The sequence below is a fragment of the Hemitrygon akajei genome, chromosome 21, assembly GCF_048418815.1.
Source record: "Hemitrygon akajei chromosome 21, sHemAka1.3, whole genome shotgun sequence".
Classification (NCBI taxonomy): Eukaryota; Metazoa; Chordata; class Chondrichthyes; order Myliobatiformes; family Dasyatidae; genus Hemitrygon; species Hemitrygon akajei.
Window position 1 is genome coordinate 32,666,795 of NC_133144.1, and position 22,381 is coordinate 32,689,175.

The 22,381-nt window shown below is 43.9% G+C and overlaps 2 protein-coding genes across 3 annotated transcripts in view; both read right to left on the reverse strand.

The window, feature by feature from the left end:
* The window catches only part of LOC140714474 (fatty acid-binding protein, intestinal-like), a 559,271-nt gene that overhangs the window by 349,665 nt on the left and 187,225 nt on the right, over positions 1-22,381 (reverse strand). The gene's annotated exons all lie outside the window — the stretch shown is intronic.
* The window catches only part of LOC140714196 (annexin A7-like), a 77,307-nt gene continuing 55,655 nt past the window's right edge, over positions 730-22,381 (reverse strand). For both annotated transcript variants that reach the window (XM_073025108.1, XM_073025109.1), the window contains exons 9-13: positions 17,397-17,567; positions 14,699-14,869; positions 9,338-9,413; positions 6,255-6,367; positions 730-3,325 (exon numbers count right to left, since the gene is read on the reverse strand). In XM_073025108.1, the coding sequence (XP_072881209.1) occupies positions 3,203-3,325; positions 6,255-6,367; positions 9,338-9,413; positions 14,699-14,869; positions 17,397-17,567 (654 nt within the window). In that variant the 3' untranslated portion in view covers positions 730-3,202. The remainder of the gene's footprint in view (positions 3,326-6,254; positions 6,368-9,337; positions 9,414-14,698; positions 14,870-17,396; positions 17,568-22,381) is intronic.

Sequence of the window (22,381 nt, forward strand, 5' to 3'; positions counted from 1 at the left end):
ATATTAAACTCTACAGTTTCAAGTAATTTGGGTGTCCTTGAATCAGAATTGGCATTTTCCACTAAGTAATTTTCCCATCTATAATATTAATTCTGTGTTCTGTTCTCTCTCCGCAGACAATGTCTGATCTATTGGCTATTTCCTACATTCTGTGGTTTCAGGCTTTAACATCTCTGACTTGTATTTTACAGCTTTACCATATTCTCTGACTATATTCATTAATCCATCAGTCAGCTCTGGAAACAGTGGAACCACCAGTCTCATACTGTCACAAATATTCCTTTTGTCCTTTCCCACTTAAAATCAAATTGTTTTATCACATTTCCACTTCAGGGAAAGAGTCTTCTGCTTTTTCTGGACTTCTGGTATTTCCAAATTGGTTCGGACACTAAACTATAGGACTGCAAATGTTGTCCAATTATTCAAAAGTAGCTAGGATAAGGCAGGAAGTTCCAGACTTAATGCAGGATTTATGGGCATCTGAAGAGAGAATATAACTGAGTTGTGAAAGTAGGGTTCACTGAAGAAGTCAAATCATGTAGATGTACTTAAGTAATCCTGGATAAACATGAGAGAAAAAGGGAACAAGGTTATATTGTGAGTGAAGTCTGAGGGAAGATGGAGGATTAGGGTTTGTGTGGGGTCAGCACTTAGGGTGTTTCTGTGCTAGGTACTCAGTGTAATCCTCTGGAAGATTTTAGATGTGGACAAAGAGCAAAGGAAGCAAAATCCAATAATACTTTTTATTTATGTAATTATTGGCAAAATACTCCAAGAAACAACTTAAGGGAAACCATGGAAATTCTTCAAGTGCTTCTCATTACTGCACCATTTACAATGATTCCACTGTTTTTTTTAACCAATGTGATTTTTTTCTAAACAAACATGCATAATTGTCACTGTCAAAGTTAGTACATAATTATAACAATTCAATAAACTTGGACAATGATGAACTGAGATGATACGTTGTACATATTTAATGAGCTGCCAGTTTTGGCTGCTGAAAGCTTCAGGAATGTGGGCTTAACTTCCTAACATTGACACTTCTACCTCAGACTGAATCAGCTCTCTGTGAAGCTCTACCCTCACCAAGCATCCACATGATTGCCAGTGGAGGTCAGTGGAAATGATCCTGAACTCCAGTGTCATTTCCTGGGCTTGGGGTGGTGGTGGTTGGTGTTACAGCTTTCTTCATGGTGAACAGGACAGCTCAGGGAGTCTGCTGTCTATGGGGCAGTCTAGAGTTGTATATGCACTTTACACAAGAACAGAACAGCTTGTTCTCTTTGCCAGTGAGTAGTGTTTGCTGATTACAGCAGGCTTTGTAGCTCATTTTCTTTCATAATCTTTACTACCTGGGACAGAGCTCAGGGCCCTGCACAGAATATCCACTTTGGTTCATGGAGACTTTTCATTACAGTTGTCCGAGCCCAGAGCTGTTGTCCAGGTGTAGGGAGGGGGGAGGGTGGCGGCAGCAGTGTGAGGGCCAAGTGTGTGAAATTTTATTACCTAGGTAATAACTGATCACTGCTCAGGCTGTGGTGATCACAAGTCAAACAATAAATGGAAGAATTAAAACTAAAATGAGGACCAGAAACTTCACAAGTGACTTACGGAAATTTATAAATATTAATCAGTTTAAAGAAAAATATTAATTCATGGCAAATTTGTTAAGCAGGACCAACAAATGAGTTCACTGAAATACAGTTGCAATCACAACCAAAGTGCAGAGACACGGTTAATAGTTCTTTTTTTCTACACTACAAATATATATAAAAATAATTTGCATTTGTTTTGCAAGGCACACAAGCAGGCACTGAATATACGGTAGGTTAATTTTAGCAGGGGAATATATGGCTTTGGATATAATTCATCAGATCACCCTACTTGAGGTGATCAGGTTGCCGAGTGTGGAGCAAAAGCAGTAGATTGAATACCCTTGGATTGGTACCAGATTGTTTCTCAGAGAGAATCTGATAAAACATGAGCAGTTCTCTCTTACACATAATCTCAGCGGATGGTTTGGGTGAAAGGAACCTCTTGACCTAAGGAGTTCACTTTCTCCCACACCAGTGAGATCACACTCTACTCACTTTGGAGGGAACACACACACGTGTCAGGCATTAACTATTTCAGGGGGAACAGCTGCAACCTTTCAACATTTAGATTGTAGGGACACACAGGTTTCAAAACAATTATGCAGTAACTTTAAACAAATACAATGAACTCCTGGGGCAGAATCCTAACTTTAAATATTGTAACTTTACAGAGACCAGGCAATATTTCTTCTCATCAGGACCAGAACCGAGTCAATTCAATTAAAAATAACACTACGCTCAATGGACTGGGCAAAAGCAGAAAATCTTTCTTGTACTGAGAATTGTTACTTGGTATCTGTGGTGTAACAGCACAAGATGAGGAAAGGATGAAACTGCAGGTTTAGAATACTGGATTAACAATGGCTCTTGGGACTATTTGTACAATAGGTAAAAACAAGCAGGCTTTTTTCACTGAGGCTGGGTGAGACTGCAACTAGAGTTCATGGGTTAAGGGTGAAAGGTGACATGGTTAAGGCAAAAATGAAGGGGAACTTCACTCAGAGGGCAGAGCTGCCAGTGCAAGTGGGTTCAATTTCAACATTTAAGAGAAGCTTGGATTATGCACGCGAATGGGAGGGGCACGGTCTGGGTGCTGATTAATGGGACTAGACAGAGGTCAGCATGGGTCAAAGTGCCTATTTCTGTGCTATAGTGTTCTATGACTATGCCTCTAGCAGAATGTGAACACAATCAATTTAAACCAAATCATTAAACTGATCAGTGAATGGCGCAACCATTCCTCAGCATCTGCTGTCTGATCATCTTCCATTAGGCCGAGATAGGAAATTGGAATGATTTTCAAATAAGTTCCCAACGGTATCCTAGGATCTCATTTGAACACCAGATCTTTTTCTAGTATTAACAGGGGTGGCTCTTGGCGGGAAGTGTTTGGGTGAATGAACGGGTAGGCAGGAGCTGCTGATCCTCTTCTCAGTTCCTCCATCATTTTGTGTGTGGGATAAAATAAATGCCACCTTAAGTAGTTAAGATTTTTGACTCAAGTATAAATTTGTAATGTGTATGATGGTGAAAAGGAATATTGTCTCAATTCTCCTTCAAGTAATGGATTCAAGGAGGCACCCAGAAGCTCCTGTTTTTGAAGTTTAGTTCCCGATGATGGCAAGCAGCATGCGTTTGTAATCTCCACTGGTGTCGCTCTCCACCATCATGCGCAGGGTCTTCTGGTACCTCTCCCAAAACGCCTGCTTGATCTGGACAAGGTCGATCTGTGGGTACAGAGCAGAGCGAGTAAATAGTGTGGTTGAAAAGCACAAAGGTGACGTTTCTGGTAATGTGTGGAAATGAAATAAACTTGATGTAAATCCGGAATTGAACCTGGAACGTTCCTCAGCTACAGGAGGCGGGGGAACCCAAGAGGGCAAAGTGTCCACACATTCACAGACCTTAAAATCCAACATCAAACAACTACCCTTTAGACCAGGGGTGGGCAAACTTTTTGCCTTGTGGGACACAAAGGGTTCTAAAATTTGACAGGGGGGCCGGACCAGGAGCAGATGGACGGAGTGTTTTGGTAATACACCTCATAAGAGAAAATAAAATATCATGTGATTTATGTGCTTTAATTTCAATTGAAAATGAACAAATGCATTACAACAAAATATCTGTCTTTGAAGTCCCATGGTATTTAGCTATTTATTAAAATGACTTTTAAAACACTGAAAATTAAATGAATAAAATACAGCTTTTTTTAATAGTAACAGTTATTATTTTAAAGCACTGAAAATTCTGTTATCCTTCAAGGTATTATCATCATCACTCTCCTCCTGACTGTCTTTATTTCAAAAACGGTAGGAGATGCAGGTCTACTTGTCCTGCTCCTTTTTATTCAATTGTCCCCTGTGCCAAAACTCAACAACGACCAGCACAAGGACAGAACAGTGACAGCGCGCCAGTATGCGGAGCACGTTATTTGATCTGGAGCGCATTTTTTATTTTGAGAACGTACGTGCACCTGCGCACTACTCATGTCCATCACTTAACAGAAATGACATGTAACATGTAAGGCTTATTGAAAAAAATATTTTCAAATGCATTTTTTACATAACACAACAAAGAAACTTATTTTTAATTTCAGTGGGAACAGTGTTGTTGGTCTCCCTTTTTAGCCAGCGCATCAAAGTCTGGATTTAGTTTTGTTGTGGCGATTCTCAGGTTGGATCTGAGGTGTTGGTCAGTTAACTTGGATCTGTGGCTGGCTTTGTTGATGTTCATGACGCTGAACGCCTGTTCACACAAATAGGTCGAGCCGAAAAACGCCAGCATCTTCTGTGCCGTCCTCCGGAGGTTTGGAAACACCTCTTTACCAAGTGAAGCATAAAAGTCATAAAAGTTTAAGAGAGTTTAAGACGGGGTCAGACTGAAGGTCGATCAGTTCCAGCTGTAGCTCCTCTGGTGCTGTTTCAGGATCTTGTGACAGGGGACAGGCCACCAACTGAAGTGACTTGTCAATTTTTTCAAAATCAGAAAAGCGACGGCAGAATTCTCTGTGCAGCGCATCCAGTGACTCGCTGTATTTTTTCACATTTGCGCCGGCCTCTTCCAGCGTGGCTAGTGTGGGAAAATGAGTGAATAACTTATTCAGAATTTGCCTGGAGAAAAAAGCCAGCTTGGATTTAAAGGCTTTCACGTTTGTGTACATGTCATGCACAAACTGATCCTTCCCCTGTAGCTTCACGTTCAGTTCATTCATGTGTGAAAATATATCCACAGCAAACGCAAAGTCACAAAGCCAGCTCTAGTTGCTCAGCTCAGGAAATTCGCCGGCCTTCCTCAGTAACTCCAAAAATGCACCGATCTCCTCTTTGAGCTCCCATACTCGTTGAAACACTTTGCCCAAACTTAACCAGCGGACACGGGAGTGATAAAGTAGGTCCTGGTGATCCGCATCAGTTTCCTCCAGGAACGTGATGAACTGACGGTGCTGAAGTCCCCTTGCACGTATAAAGTTGACAAGTTTTACGACAGGATTCACAACATGATTCAGCTGTAATACCGATTTACATAGAGATTCCTGGTGGATGATGCAGTGAAGGAAAATAACATCCTGGTCAGGATTTTCATCTTTCACTTTATTCTGTATTCTCCTCAGCAGGCCGACATTTTTCCCTGTCAAATTAGGAGATCCATCTGTGGTGACGTTGATAAGTTTACTCCAAGGGAGCTTCATATTTTCGATGACAGCAGACACCCGGTCATACAAGTCCTCTCCCCGTGTTTTTCCTTTCAGAGACTCCATTGTCAAAAACTCCTCCGTTATTTCAAAAGTATTGTTAATTCCTCGGATAAAAATGAGGAGCTGAGCAGTGTCTTTTACATCGTTGCTTTCATCCAGTGCTAATGAATATAACGTGAACGACTCTGCCTTTTTATTTAAGTCACTGGTTATATCTTCATCTATCAGTTCCACACGGCGAGTCACTGTCCTGCGTGATAAACTGATTTTTTCAAATTTGTCTTTGCTCTCTGGACACAATACACCTGCTGTCTCCACCATACATTCTTTTAAAAACTCGCCTTCAGACAGAGGCTTGCTGGCCTTTGCTAATTTGAATGACAGCATAAAACTCGCCTTGGTACTTGACTCATGAATGGCAGTTTGACGGTGAAAAAATTTTTGTTGAGCCTGTAAATTAGCTGCCAACCTCTGAGCATTAGCTTCCCGTTCTTTCGTTGACTGGTTGCTAGCATAGTTGGCATGTTTTGTGGCAAAGTGACGGCTGATATTATATTCTTTAAAAACCGCCACAGTCTCTTGGCATATCAGGCATACAGCAGTTAATCGGTGTTCGGTAAAAAGATATTTAGTTGTCCACTCCTTATTAAACACCCGACATTCTCTATCCACTTTTCTTAGCTCCACTCATCTTTACAGAAGGGGTGAGAGGTCAAAGAGTAAAGCGCAAATGTGGAATAATACGCTGCACCTCAACAAAGGTCAATGTATATAGAGTGCGTCATCTATTGGGAAAACGCCAGAATTGCGGGGAAAAAATGTTAACAAGGTTTATTAATATAATTTCATCAAGTTCTGCGGGCCGGATTAAAAAGCTTAATGGGCCGCATATGCCACCCGGGCCATAGTTTGCCCATGCCTGCTTTAGTCATACATCTGTTACAATTCAGTCATCTTCCTACCTCACTGCGAGTGACAATGACTCGGATGAGAGTGGAGTCACTGGTTCCGAGTCCCTTCATGGACTTGTAGAGCTTCTCGGCAAAAAAGGCAGGACGGTTGACAACACATTGCACTGGAAAAGAAAGATGGGAGAGTAACTTAAAGTTAGTAAGAGAATGCAGTGGGAATGGAACCACTTCAATTCACAGAATCATGGATGTGGATGTGGGCCATTTACCAATCTTGTCCACAGAGCAGATATTTAGTTAATCCCATGTATGTTTAAAGTGCTCTTGATAGTATTCCTTAAATGTAACAAAGAGGAGTTCTGCTTCTTTGGTGGTTTCAGACATGCATCATTCTCTGGGAGAAAACACTCTCTTTGAACTTTTCTGCTCAGGGATGCCGGTTCTTCCAGTTCACCTCATTTAGCCTCCTCATCATTTTATTCCCCTCTGCCTACTTTCTTCTAACAGCCCACCTGTGTTGGCTCTAAACCTTCAACTAAGGCAATTTCCTTCTCAATTCTTTCTGTAGATGTCTCATCCTTGCAATCTCCTGACTGGAATTGTACGCACTAACTGTGGGCAAAAGGATAGTCACCCCAAGTTCATTCTCTAAGCTCTTCCATTCTGTGTCTCAGCTAGTAAGGCAGGACTCCCAAGTGTTTTACCACCCTGTGACATCCTTGGCTTTATCCATCTCCTAAACACATGACCTCCAGCAGCTACAGACTGAACTCCACATGCTGCCCTTGTGTCCAGCTAACGATTTCAGTCATCTTCCTATATTGTCCAGGGAAACACATTCTTTTGATCAATTACACAGAAAGTTCCTGTCTCTGACACACAGAGAGCACAGAGTCCGTGGGAAAACTCAACTCTCTGCTTCTCACCAAGCGGGAACTCTGAACCACACATTCCATTCGTTCCCTGGGGCTCCCAACACCGTCTCGCATTAATTGTCACCTATGACAATGGGGTATATCATGTTTGATCTACCACTGACACCCTGTCCTTGCCTCCAACACAAATGGGTCAATAATCTGTCCATATGAGGAAGTAGCATTTACAGAGAAAGAACAAATAAACACAAGGGGGAGAGCTAGGATGGGTGGGAAGAGGGGACGATGGGGCATGGGAGTGGAAAAGTCGGGGAAGAGGGTGGGGAGAGTTCAAAGTAATTTTATTAGCAAAGTACATATATGTCACCGTATACAATCATGAGATTCATTTTCTTATGCGTGTACACAGTAAATCAAAGAAACAGAATAGAATCAATGAAAGATTGCACCCAACAGGACGGACAACAAACCAATGTACAAAAAAGGAAAAAAAAATTATAATAAATAAATCAGCAATAAATATTGAAAACACAAGAGGAAGAGTCACTGAAAGTGAGTCCATAGGTTGTGGGAACCTATGAGTGATGGGGCAAGTGAAGTTGAGTAAAGTTATTCTCTCTGGCTTGAGAGTCTGATGGTTGAGGGGTAATTACTGTTCCTGAACCTGGTGGTGTGGGTCCTGAGGCTCCTGTACCTCCTTCCTGATGGTTGAGGGGTAATAACTGTTCCTGAACCTGTGGTGTGGGTCCTGAGGCTCTTGTACCGCCTTCCTGATGGCTGAGGGGTAATAACTGTTCCTGAACCTGTGGTGTGGGTCCTGAGGCTCCTGTACCTCCTTCCTGATGGTTGAGGGGTAATAACTGTTCCTGAACCTGTGGTGTGGGTCCTGAGGCTCCTGTACCTCCTTCCTGATGGTTGAGGGGTAATAACTGTTCCTGAACCTGTGGTGTGGGTCCTGAGTGTTCTGCATCTTCTTCCTGATGGCGGCAGCAGCGAGAAGAGAGCCTGGCCTGGGTGGTGGGGGTGAGAAGAGAGCCTGGCCTGGGTGGTGGGGGTGAGAAGACAGCCTGGCCTGGGTGGTGGGGGTGAGAAGACAGCCTGGCCTGGGTGGTGGGGGTGAGAAGACAGCCTGGCCTGGGTGATGGGGGTGAGAAGAGAGCCTGGCCTGGGTGGTGGGGGTGAGAAGAGAGCCTGGCCTGGGTGGTGGGGGTCCTTGATGATGGATGCTGCTTTCCTGTGACAGCGCTCAATGCAGATGTGCTAAATGGTGGGGTTTTACTTGTGATGAACTGGGCCACATCCACTACTTCATGTAGGAATTTTCTGTTCAAGGGCATTGGGCTTTCCACACCAGGCCACGATGCAAACAGTTTCTCCACTGCATATCTATGTAAGCTTGTCAAAGTTATAGATGTCATGCTGAATCTGCTCAAACTTCTAAGGAAGTAGAAGCACTGCCGTGTTTTCCTCGCAATTGCACTCACATGCTGGACCCAGGGCAGATCTTCTGAAATAATAACACTGAGGGATTTGAAGTTGCTGACCTTCTCCACATCTGATCCCCTGATGAGGACTGGTTCATGGACCTCTGGTTTCCCCCTCCTGAAATCAATACTCAGCTCCTTGGCCTTGCTGACATTGAGAGGCCTCCTAGTGCTGATTCATCAGCATCTTCAATGGAAAATGGCGGAAAGGCAGAGAGAGTGGGGGAGGGATGGGAGAGTGTGGGAAGGGGCTGGAGTGAGAGGGGTAAGATGATGGGGAGAGAGAGAGGGAGAAGGGTGGAGAGGGCAGGGAGGAAAACAGGAGAGGACAGAGAGGGAGACAGGAGAGGAGAGAGGGGAGACGGGAGAGGAGAGAGGGGATGGGGAGGAGAGAGAGGGAGACAGGGAGAGAGGAAGTGAAAGGGATACAGGATGACGGGGGGAGAATGGAAGAAGGGGGCTGTGAGACGAAGGATGAGGGAGGGGGTGGAAGCGTGCAGGTGGAGCAGTAGGGACGGGCAGCAAGGCTGAGTGTAGGATTGAAGTGCAATGTGGAGATGTGAGGCACATTGTGGGGGGCGGTTGTTGAGGCAGGTGTGAAGGGGTGAGTAAGGGACAGGGACAAGGGCGAGCAAGGAAGGGATGGTGGAAAGCTGAGCAGTGTGCTGGGGGAAGGGATGGGACTACAGCAGTATGTTCTGGGCGGAGGGTTTAGAACCCACCATTTGAAAGGGTTGAGTTCTATGTTGCCTCTGGTAACTGGTGTTAAACCTACCAATGGCCTGCATCCCGTCACAGACGTCTCCTGAGAACTCCCGGTCAATGGCCTTCATCAACTCACGGTTAGCCAGCTGTGGAGGAAGCAGAGGTTCAACAGTACGGTTAAATTGGAGGTAAAAAAGGAAAACCTGCTTATGTGGTAAGGATGGGCTCCCTCACCTCTGCTCCTTTGGCCCTCAACACAGGTGTCCTCCCCGGGTTGTGTCCTGTCCCTCCTCTACTCCCTTTACACCCACAGCTGTGCTGCCACACACAGCTCCAACCTGCTGATCAAATTCGCAGGTGACACAACATTAATCGGCCTTATTCCTAGCGGTGATGAGACGGCCTACTGAGGAGAGGTTGACACCCTGACACAGTGGTGCCAGGATAACAACCTCTCCCTCAATGTCCAAAAAACAGAAGAGCTGATCGTGGATTACAGGAGGAATGGAGACAGGTTCGCCCCGATCAACATCAATGGGACTGCAGTTCAGAGGGTGAGTAGTTTCAAACTCCTTGCAATACACATCACAGATTACCTCACCTGGTCTGTACACACCGGCTGTGTGGCAAAAAAAAAGCACAACAGCATCTCTTCCACCTCAAGCGACTGAAGAAGTTCGGCATGGACCCCAATCCTCAAGACCTTCTATAGGGGCACCATTGAGAACATCCTTTTCTTTCTTTCTCAATCTTTTTATTATTGTTATTAATATCAACAAAATAAAATTAATACAAAGATAATGGGATTACAAACATACACATTTCGACTAAACATGAAAGAATACATAAGCAATGATTACAGTATAAATGAGTATTCCCAAATCATGAACGATACAATATACAAATAAACAAGGCAAACCTAGGTATATCATAGAAAAAATTATGCAAAAGAAAACTAATCTAATAATCTAATAACTAATACAGAAAAAAGAGAAAAAGAAAAAATGGGAAAAAAAGGGTTGTTTATAATATCTCACAAAAATACAAAATCATCAGTGTCGTCAACTCCGATCCTCTCAACATGTATAAAATCGAAACTGGAAAAACAAATAGGCTTGGAACAGGGTCATATTACATCATATGAAAATATTGAATAAATGGTCTCCATATCTTTTCAAATTTAATAGAAGTATCAAATACAACACCTAATTTTTTCTAAATTTAGACATAACATAGTTTGAGAAAACCAATGTAATACGGAGGAGGATTAATTTCTTTCTAATTCAACAAAATAGATCTTCTAGCCATTAATGTAAGAAATGCAATCATTCGACAAGCGGAAGAAGATAAATGGAGTGAATCCATCATTGGTAAACCAAAAACTGCAGTAATAGGATGTGGTTGTAAATCAATGTTCAATACCGCAGAAATAATATCAAAAATATCTTTCCAATATTTTTTCAAAAGCGGACACGACCAGAACATATGAGTTAAAGACGCTATCTCAGAATGACATCTGTCACAAATAGGATTTATATAGGAATAAAAACGAGCCAATTTATCCTTGGACATATGAGCCCTGTGCACAACTTTAAACTGTATTAATGAATGTTTAGCACATATAGATGATGTATTAACTAATTGAAGAATTTTATCCTGATTGGCTCTATCACCGCTTGGTACAAGAACTGCACCGACCCTGATTGCTGGGCACTGCAGAGAGTGGTACAGACAGCCCACCGCATCTGTGGATGTGAACTTCCCTCCATTGAGGGCATTTATAGCAGCAAGTGCAGGAAGAAGGCCTGGAAGATCATCGGGGACACCAGTCACCCCAACCATAAACTGCTTCAGTAACTTCTGTCTGGCAAACAGTACAGCAGCATAAAAACCAGGACCAACAGGCTATGGGACAGCTTCTTTCTACAAGACATTAGATTTATAAATTCAAATGTCTGTACATTGTGACGGAGTCATAACACAAAGAGTTTTACTCCCTCGCATTGTGGGGCGGATGTAAGATTTAAGTAAATTCAATTCAACTGCTCAGAGAGATGTTTTCAGGAATACTAATGGAAGAATGAGTCCAGTACGGTCCCTGTGCTAGCACTCAAGGCCTTCAATTCCAGTAACCAGCTTCTCCACTGTTGTGCAAGTGTTTCCTCTACTTATACTGATCCAGTTGCACCAGGAAACCTGCCTCCATCACGTCTGCAGGCAAATTGTCCCAAACACACATTACAGAATCTTTTGCTCATCTCACCCTGAATTCTCTCTCACCAGCAGCCTCTCACTGCCAGACTGTCCACACCCTTTAAAAATTTATACCACTCAAGTCCCTCATCGACCTTCTCTTTAAAGAAAAAAGTCCTAGCCCCTCCAACCTCTCCCTATTCAAAGCAGAGGTTGAGAGGTTCTTGATTAGTCAGAGCGTCGAAGGTTATGGGGTGAAGGCAGGAGAAAGGGTTGAGAGGGGTAATAAACCAACATAATGGAATGGTAGTGTAGACTCAATGGGCCAAATGGTCTAAATCTACTCCTATGTCTTATGTTGTTATAGTAGCCATGGTGCCTTATCTCGGGAACTCTAATCCCAGATTTTTCCTAGATTCTTTCTCATGCCTATAAGAGACAACCAAAAACAAACGTGACAACTGATACTGGGTCAGCAGTTTATAAAGATTTAGTATGACATCCCTGTTTTCAAATTTACTTCATTTAACAATAAAGCACAGAATCGTGTCTCCCTTATGAACACCCTTTCAACCTGCCCTGCCACGTCTCTGTGCACCCATTCCCCAGGTCCCTCTGCTTCACCACCCCTTTGAGAATGGTCAATATTCTCTATTGCCTCTCCTTACTCCACCCACCAAAGTGTGTCACCATACGGTTATATATCCCAAAAGGTAGCCGCTCCCCAGTGCACGGTGATGGTAGCCGACAGATCAACAATCAAGTTCAGAAACAGGTTTGCAGAATATGGGGAAAAGTCTAACTTTAGCAGAGTTCTGTAAAGCTACATTGAAACAGGTGGCCAGCAGAGAAGGAAATTGGAAAATGAGTGTCACTGACATCAAAGGAAACAGCAGCCGTTTTAGGAAGAGAACAATTAGCTCAGGACATGCGGATACACACAGGTGCGACAGTAAATGACAGTGAGGCAATGACAAACAAGTGAAAACATTGTGTCCATGCTCACAACCAGAGGCGTGTGGTAATGGACTGAGGGGATGGACTTACTGGATTAAATTAATGAAGCATAATAGAGGAAATAATGAACGGAGTGTCAGGCATACTGGAACCTGTTGCTTTCCTCCAGGGATCTCCACCATGAGCCTGTTTTCAGCTAATTCAATTCACTCCAGACGATTCGAGAATATAGATGTGTTCAAAGGCTATGGGGCTAGACCACATATCAGCTGTGGCATTGAAGACTACTGCAGAACTAGCTGAGCCTCTAGCCGAGCTGCTCCAGTACAGGTACAACACAAGCATCTATTTGACAATGTGGAAGGTGGTCCAGATATACCCCGTTCACATAAAGCAGGACAATTTAGTATAACTGCCCAGACACTCTCAGTCATCAGCAAGGCACTGGAAACTGGTGTCTATGGTGCAATCAAGCAGCATTTATACATCAATCCCCAGTTTGGTTTTCATGAGTAAACTCACATCCAGATCTCATTGCAGCCTTGGTCCCTCTGTTCCCCAGTACTCTCTGGGAGCGTGCATTCCCAGTGCCTGTCCGAGCCTCATTACTACTCCCGTCACCTGGCCTTTCTATGATTTAAACTCCATCGGCCATTTCTCAGATGGCTTACTGATACATTAATGTCACCCTGTAGCCTAAGACCCCACTCCACGCTGTCAACAACTATTTCAATCTTCATGTCATCTGCAAACTTACAATTATACTTCCTACATCGTTCAGTTACATCCAGTGGCCACTTAATTAGGTGCCTCCTGGACTTAATACAGTGCCCACTGAGTGCATATTCATGGTCTTTCGCTGCTGTGGCACATCCACTTCAAGTTCCGATGTGTTGTGCACTCAGAGATGCTGTTGTAAGTGTGGTTATTTAAGTTACTCAAAAATACAAGAAATTCCGCACCTGCTGGAAATCCAAAGCAACACACACAAAGTGCTAGAGGAATTCAGCAAGTCAGGCAGCATCCGTGGAAATGAATGAACAGTCAACGTTTCAGGCCGAGTCCCTTCCTGCAGCATTTTGTGCATTATTTGAGTTAGTGTCACCTTGAACTAGTCTGGCCTCTCCCCTGATCTCTCTCATTAACAAGGCGGTTTTCGCCCACAGAACTTAGCTCACTAGATGCTTTTTGTTTATCACACCATTCTCTGTAAACACTATAGAGAATTTTGTGTGTGGTAATCCCAGGAGATCAGCAGTTTCTGAGACACTAAAACCACCCCGTCTGGCTCCAACAATCATTGTACAGTTAAAGTCACTTTCTTTTCCTTTCTGACCTCTAACCTGAACAACAACGGAACCTCTTGACCACACCTGCATGCTTTTATGCATTGAATTGCTGCTACATGATTGGCTGATTAGATATTTGGATTAACGTGCAGGTGTACCTATTACAGTGGCCACTGACTGTATATTACACACAGCAATAGTTCCTGCACCAACCTTTGTGCGGAACACAACTAGTCACAAGTACCCAGTTACACCAGCTGCCCCCCACCATTACCTTTATTGCCAAAACAATTTTGGACTCAGTTTGCCAACTCAACCTGGATGCACTGAGGTCCTACCCTCGCATGTGGGACCTTGTAAAACTCCTACAGTCATGAAGTTATACCTCACACAAAGGAACATGACTGTGGTTGCCGGAGATTGACCATACCATTGGACATCACTCTCACAAGTTCCTCAGGCAGTGTCTTAAGCTAAACCATCTTCATCAATGGCTTTCAATTATAACATCAATGATGTTAGATGTCCAATCATCAGCGAAGGCCCACACAGTGATCAATTCCATTTGCAACTCTTATAGACAACACAAATGGTGCCATACCTGCCATGCTCGTCAGGCAACTCATCTCCCAATTAATCCGATCAACCATTCTAGTTAGCCCCTCCCACCCCCTCTACCTATTACCCTAGTCACTGCACTGCATTGTAAATATTTTAAACCACCTTTTATAATCTGTTTACACTGTAAAGAGACGCTGGTATTTCTGTATTTATATATATTTTGTTCCATTGCTGTACTTTAACTTTATTCTTTATATTTGCTGAGTGTTGTTTTTAGTTGCATGTTGTGCCAACACACCACAGCAAATCCCTGGTACCTGTAAATGGATATGATCACCTCTCTGCTCTGGCCATCCCCAGCCACTCCCCCACTCAAACGAGAGTGGAGCTGAAAGGACTCCGGGACTGGGCATCTTCACCGAACCACTTACCCTCCCGTACTCCTGAATGGTCGCCTGGAGCTGGGGGAAGCTGCGGGTCGCTAGGATCATGTTGAAGGTGGACTCGTCTGTGCCCAGCTTCCCTTCCCCCGCACGGAACAGCTTCTCAGCGTCTGCCGTCGCCTTCTGCATGTCCACCGTCTGGGTCTCATCACGGTTGCCCTGTAATTTCAGATCAAAGAAGTTATAGGCGGAGACACAAGAGGTCACAGGCTCTGGAATCTGGAGCAATACACAACTAACTGCTGGAGCAGTTCAGTGGGACGTGCCGAGGATCAGCTGGTGTTTCGGGTCAAGACTGCACTGGAACTGCAGGGGGACGTGAAGCTGAGTTCACAGATTTGAATTGGTTCTTGAAAGGGGATTCTTACAACATCGATTCATGCTGTCATTCTCAGAAGAACGGTGAGAATACGGGCCACCCAAACGATGAAGGGAAGCTGTAATGTAGTAACTTCATATGATTCAATAATCAGAGGGGTAGATTGCATCTTTTGTAAACAGAATCAATATACAGTCAGCCCTCCTTATCTGCGAGGGATTGGTTCCGGGACCCCTCGCGGATTCCAAAATACGCGGATGCTCAAGTCCCTTATTCAACCTGTCTCAATGCGGTGGATCCTAGGACCCAGCGGAACCCCAGACCTTATTTAACCTGTCTCATTAGACTGCGGCAGAGATCTGAATCCGCAGTGTTTCCGTTCACGAAAATAATCACGATCGCGATTGAAAGTAAAGTGGAAATAATAAAGCAATCAGAAAGAGGTGAAATGCCATCGGTCATTGAAAAAGCATTAGGCTACAGTCGGTCAATGATCGGAACAATTTTAATGGATAAAGTGAGAAAGGTCCTGCCCCGATGAAAGCTATAATTATTACTCAGCAACGCAGTGGTTTAATTATTGGGTTTTGGGTTTTTGATCCTCCACATCAACCCGGCACAGTGGAGAGTGCACTCGATAGCGGTCTGTCACTGGATCGAACTTGGGAAGAAGTTCCTGAGCCCGGTGCTGAAACATATGTTCTTAGTTGTTTTATATGCATAGAAAGATAAAATATATACTATATACTAAGACAAATGGTTGACTAACTGACGCTAAATAATACCGGATGTACCTGTTCCAACTTATTCCTCCGATTTTTTTCGATTCCGATCCATGATAACCCACGCACATCCTCCCGTATACTTTAAATCATCTCTAGATTACTTATAATACCTAATACAATGTAAATGCTGTGTAAAATAGTTGTTATACTGCATTGTTCAGGGAATAATGACAAGAAAAAAAGGTCTGTACATGCTCGAACACCAAGTGCTGGAAGAGCACTTCCAGGTTTTCGCGATTCACGGTTGGTTGAATTTGCGCATGCGGAACTCGCGGATAAGGAGGGCTGGCTGTGCACGTGATACGAAGGTAAGAGACATGGTGAATTAGTTTGAAAGAATATTGACAAGAGAGGGAAGGAGGACTCTGTCACTGTGCTTCAAGTTGCGATGAACAACATGGGAAGCAATAGGAGAGTAAAGAGGAGCACTAGATCCTGAACCAGAATCAGAAAGGGGTTTACTATTCACTGACTTACACAATGTGAAATTTGTTGTTTTGCACCAGTGACTGCAGTGTGCTTGGGAGATTATCAGAAGCTAGAGGCTATGTATGCTGAATAGAATCTCAAGGGTTAGAAAAGCACAAGTAAAACATTGAAGAAGGACGACAAGTAAGTTCACATGGTTCAAATCAGTGCTCCTTAGGAACATATCAAACAAGCTGGGACATTCCAACTTGCTGATCAAACTAACTGATGCATGACTACAAGGTGTCTCGGACTAGGAAGTATTAAGCCAACAGGAAATGTAGGACAAATAGCAAAAGGGAAGGAGCAGCTATTAGAACTAAGGATGAGGAAAGACCAGAGTGTCGATTACAGTGGAGAATGATATGTAGAAGTTAGGATCATAAAAGCATTGTGAGGTGTTGCATATAGGACCTGATGCAGGAGACAAGAATAGGATATGAGAAAGGAAAGTATAGATTACAGACAGGCAGTGAAGCAAGATTGATCTTAGTAGGGGATTTAAAATTTCAAACGGATTGGGACAAAAGTAACAGATGCTTACTTGGAGCGTGTTTGCCCTGTAACAGCAAACCCTGTGGAGCCAACGAGAGGCTGGACCATATCAGACCGATCGATGTCTGAATTCACCATCCACAGATGAAACCCGATTGTACAGTTCAGCATGATGTTCGAAAGGGAGACATGGGACACAGCTGCTAAAACTACTGGACAGAACCTTTCACACTATGAAAAATTCAGGCATCACACCTTCAGATGGGTATGTAGGCCCTGCAGATTTACCCTGGAGTCAAACCATAAAGAATGATTACCTCAGGTTGTGAAAAGTTATTTCCCCAGGCCGAAGTCTGGGACCGGGGGGCGGGTTTTCAAATCTTTCAGCTACAAATAATCCTGAAGATGCCACATACAACTTGAAACCTCCTGGCATCCTCAGTGGCTGAGCGTAGCACAGTACATCACCAGGCCGATTAATTCAGCAAATAACATTACTTCACTAAGAGGCTATTGCCAGGCCTGTTCCCGTGTGGTCCTTAGTAATCAGTCCTTGCATCCACAATCCAATCAGAGTGTAACTACTGAACCCAATTAGCACCACTTTCTCGTTACTGACCTGTGACATCGAGATAAGCAATCTCTTGAAATGGCCACTGGTGTCTTTCTTCAAATCCTTCTCCAAATTTCTTCCTAGCTCTTCCTTATAACAGCGTACAATCTCGCGGATCTCCTGATTGTTCCTTGTACAGAGGATTTCAATGAGCACCCGATCTTGTGTTCCAGCTCCCTGTGGAATAGCGGGAAAGGCAGAGAAAATGAGGATGTGGATGAGACCGGACAAGTATTGTTTAAGACTCATGGATGAATGCTGCAGAGCCCAGGGCAATAGTGAAGTACTGGCTTAATTTATTGCAAGTTCTCCTACCCCTGAGTCAAGAGCTCGCCTTTGAGTAGCACTCCACATGACCTTGACCAAGTTAAATCACACATTGCATTGATTGTCATTTGCACTAGTGCAATAAAAAGCTTACGTGCAACATCACTACAGTCATTAGGGACATAATATTCACAAGAGAAACATAAACTATACAAAAGTTATACAAACTTGTACAACAAAATTCACTATAATGCAAAATTATCATACTGATGCTAGACTGAGGTTGTTATTAATGGATAATAATAATGATGGATGTTAATGGATCTCCCAGCGAAGGGTCTCGGCCCGAAACGTCGACAGCGCTTCTCCCTATAGATGCTGCCTGGCCTGCTGTGTTCCACCAGCATTTTGTGTGTGTTGTTATTAATGCTGTGCAGGTTGATTGAAGAACTGACTGGTTGATGTGAAGTCCCACCATGGTGGTGTGGGACGTCAGGCTTCTGTACCTCCTGCTCGATGGCAGTTGTGAGAAGATGGCCTGGCCCAGAATGAGGGGATCACTAATGATACGTGTTGCCTTATTAACATTCTTTTGATGGTGTGGAGCGATGTGCCAATGATGTATTGGACTGAAAGGTGAAATATTTAAAGAGAACATGAGGGGGGAGTTTCTTCAGAGGGTGGTGAGAGTGTGAAATGAGCTGCCAGTGAAAGAGGTGGATGCAGGCTCCATTTCAACATTTAAAGTTTTGATAAGTACATTGATGGGAGGTGCATGGAGGACTACGGTCCAAGGCAGGTTGATGGGACTAGGCAGAATAATAGTTTGGCATGGATTACAAGGGGCAAAGGGCCTGTTTCTACTTATGACTACTCTCTGCAATCCCGTGCATCTGAATTCCTGTACCAGACCATGAAGCAACCAGTTAAGATACTTTCAACAGTACATCTGTAGAAGTTTGTTGGTGTGTTTGGTTACATCCTTAATCTTCTAAGAACACACCTTCTTGTGATAGCATCCATGAACGGGGCCGAGAGGCTACCTGATATGTTAACACCCAGAATTTAAAGCACCTGACTCTCTCCACCAACAATCCCCCAATGAAGACTGGTGCATGTTGACCCTCCTCCTCCTTCCTGAAGCCAATAATCAGCCCTCAGTTTTGTGGCACTCAGTGAGAGTTTATTGTTGTGGCACCACTCAACCAATGGTCCTAAGTTGCTCCAGTGAGATGACTCATCACCACCTCTGATTTGAAGATGGCACTGGAGCTGTGCTCAGCCGCATTGTCACTTACGTATAGAAAGGAAAGTGGGAGCTTGAGCTGAACCTGTGTAGATGTTCAGCAAGGAGGAGGTGTTGTTACCAATCCTGACTGAGGTCTACTGATGAGGAAGACAAGTATCCAGTTGCAGAGGGAGGTACAGAGGCCCAGGTTTTGAAGCTCAATAATGAGTTAATCAGTTGTTGACTGGTGGTTGCAGAAGGTAGACTGAAGTGGATCCAGATCATCTCTCAGGCAGGAGATGAACACAGAATGTAGAACAGTCCAGGCCCTTTGGCCCACGATGTTGTGCCAACCTTTTAACCGACTCCAAGATCAATCTAACCCTTCCTCCCCACATAGCCCTCCATTTTCCTTTCATCCATATGCCCCTTTATGAGTCTCTTAAATGTTCCCAGTGTGTCTGCTACTACCAGCATCCCTGGCAGCATGTTCTATACACCCATCATTTTCTGTAAAAAGACTTACTTCTGACATCCCTGCTAAACTTTCCTCCAATTAGCTTAAAATTATGTCCTCTAATATTAGCCATTTCTGTCATAAGAAAAAGTCTCTAGCTGTCCACTCTTTCTATGCCTCTTACTATCTTATGCACCTCTATCATGTCACCTCTTATTCTCCTTTGTTCCAAAGGGAAAAGCCTTAGTTCCCTCAGCCTATCCTCATAACAGACAGGCTCTTTAACCCAAGGAGCATCCTGGTAAGTCTCCTCTGCATCCTCTCTAAAGCTTCCACACCCTTCCCTTAATGAAACAACCAGAACTGAACACAATACTCTAAAGTGTGGTCTAACCAGACCTTTATAGAGCTACAACATCACCTCACAGTTCTTGAATTCAATCCCCTAACTAATGAAGGGCAACAAATCATACACTTTCTTAATCACTCTATCAACTTGCGTGGAAACTTTGAGAAATCTATGAACCTGGACCCCAAGATGCCTCTGTTTCTTCATGCCGCCAAGAAGCCTGCCATTAACCATATACTTTGCCTTTAAATTTGATCTTTCGAAGTGCGTAACTTCATATTTTTCCAGATTGAACTCCATCTGTCACTTCTCAGCCCAGTTCTGCTTCCTATCAATGTTCCGCTGTCACCTACAACAACCTTCTACACCATCCACAATGCCACCAACCTCTGAGTCATCTGCAACTTTACGAACCCACCCTTCCACTTTCTTATCCATGTCATTTATAAAATTTGCAGAGAGCAAGTGTCCCAAACAGATCCCCATGGAACACCACTGGTTACTAACCTCCAGGCAGAAAACGTTGCCTCTACTACCACACTCCTCCCTCTGTGGGAAAGCCAATTCTGAATCCATGCAGCCAAGTTTCCCTGGATCCCATGCCCTCTGACTTTCTGAATGAGCTTGCTATACGGAACCTTGTTGAATGCTTTACTAAAACCTTACATTCACTGCTCCACCTTCATTAATTAAATTTGTCACTTCCTCAAAGAATTCGATCAGGCTAGTGAGAACATGAACTGACCCTCACAAAGCCATGCTGACTATTAGTAATCAGACTGTGCTTCTCCAAATGCTCATAAATCCTGTCTCTAAGAATTCTGTGCAATAGTTTGCCCTTCTCTGATGTAAGATGCACTGGTTGATAATTCCCAGGGTTATCCCTACTTCATTTCTCGAAGAAAGAATGGATATTATTTTAATATGAGAAGTATCAGTAGTTGCTCCTCAATACTTTGCATCTGCCTTTGATTCATGCTGTGACTAACTGCTCAAAACACCTCGTCACAGGAGGAAAAGTAGTCGATGAGGCAGGTCACCACGCTCTTCTTGGGCAGCGGTATAACAAATGTCTTTTTAAAGCCAGGTGGTCCGCACAGATTTTTAACACTCACCCTGCTGTGTGACAGAGGTTCACCCTCTTGAAGAATGCCCAAAGGGACTGGCAATACAGGGTTATGTGGAGATGTGGAGATAGTTATCCCTATCAAAGTGCTCTCATCTGGAGCTGATGGGTGCTCTCTCGTGCTCTCCAATCTTGCCTTGGAGGAAGCAATTCCTTAACACTGAAGGAATACGTGACTGAAGGAAACTAAAGGAACACAGCACTGCCTGAGATGGTGTCTGCGGGATGAAATGACTCACAGTTTATCCACAGAAATTCCCATAACCTCTGCCTGATGACCACTACTGAGGTTACATTATCCCATGCGGTATTTTGTGAAAGATCCAAGGACACTACAGCCAGCCATTCCTCCATCACTCAGTACTATCCCATCTCCTCAGCCTGCCTCAAGTTCCAGTGCAGGACTTGAAACCAAAGGGGGACTACAGACAGGAGGGCTCCAAACACAATAAAGAACAATAAATAGTTGCTGATGTGGACTCACTGGGTTCTGATATCAGCAGGCATTACCAAACCATTAGCTGAGATCGTCTCGAGCAATTTTACAATAACCTTCAGTAACTCTGGCCTATTGAGGCTCTGGGGAAAACATAATGACTGCAGTTATCAGATTACCCAATCTTTCCCCATTGCTATAATTTTCCAGTCCTGGCAAAGTCTCAGTAAATCTCCTCTGCATCCTTTCCAGTACAATTTGGAAAGAAGCAGCAGGAATTATTATCAGAATATTGGGAGTGATTAACTTTCTTCAGTCAGGAGAGATATCTTACATTTCTATAATCCTTTTGCAGTCGCGGGAGGCATTATACTTTAATTATTCTTGCAACATAAACGTTGGCAAATCCATCAGCTGATAGGAGTTCTCACTAGCAAACCCGTGATAAATTGTCCTTGATGTTGGTGGAGAGACACCAGTTCACCAGAGAGCGACCGTGCACTTCACTGCTCCCCTACCATGAGATCTTTTACATCAATGATAGTTAGCTTAAACTCTCCAAACAACAGTGCAGCCAATGACAACCCAGTCTCTCAGTACCGTACACGCACATTGGACAGCAGTCTCTCAGTACTACACACTGACATCAGCCCCCAGTCTCTCAGTACTACACACTCATATCAGCCCAGTCCCTCAGTACTACACACTCACATCAGCCCAGTCCCTCAGTACTACACACTCACATCAGCCCAGTCCCTCAGTACTACACACTGACATCAGCCCCCAGTCTCTCAGTACTACACACTCATATCAGCCCAGTCCCTCAGTACTACACACTCACATCAGCCCAGTCCCTCAGTACTACACACTCACATCAGCCCAGTCCCTCAGTACTACACACTCACATCAGCCCCCAGTCTCTCAGTACTACACACTCACATCAGCCCCCAGTCTCTCAGTACTACACACTCGCATCGGCCCCCAGTCTCTCAGTACTACACACTCACATCGGCCCAGTCTCTCAGTACTACACACTCACATCAGCCCAGTCTCTCAGTACTACACACTCACATCAGCCCCCAGTCTCTCAGTACTACACACTCACATCAGCCCCCAGTCTCTCAGTAC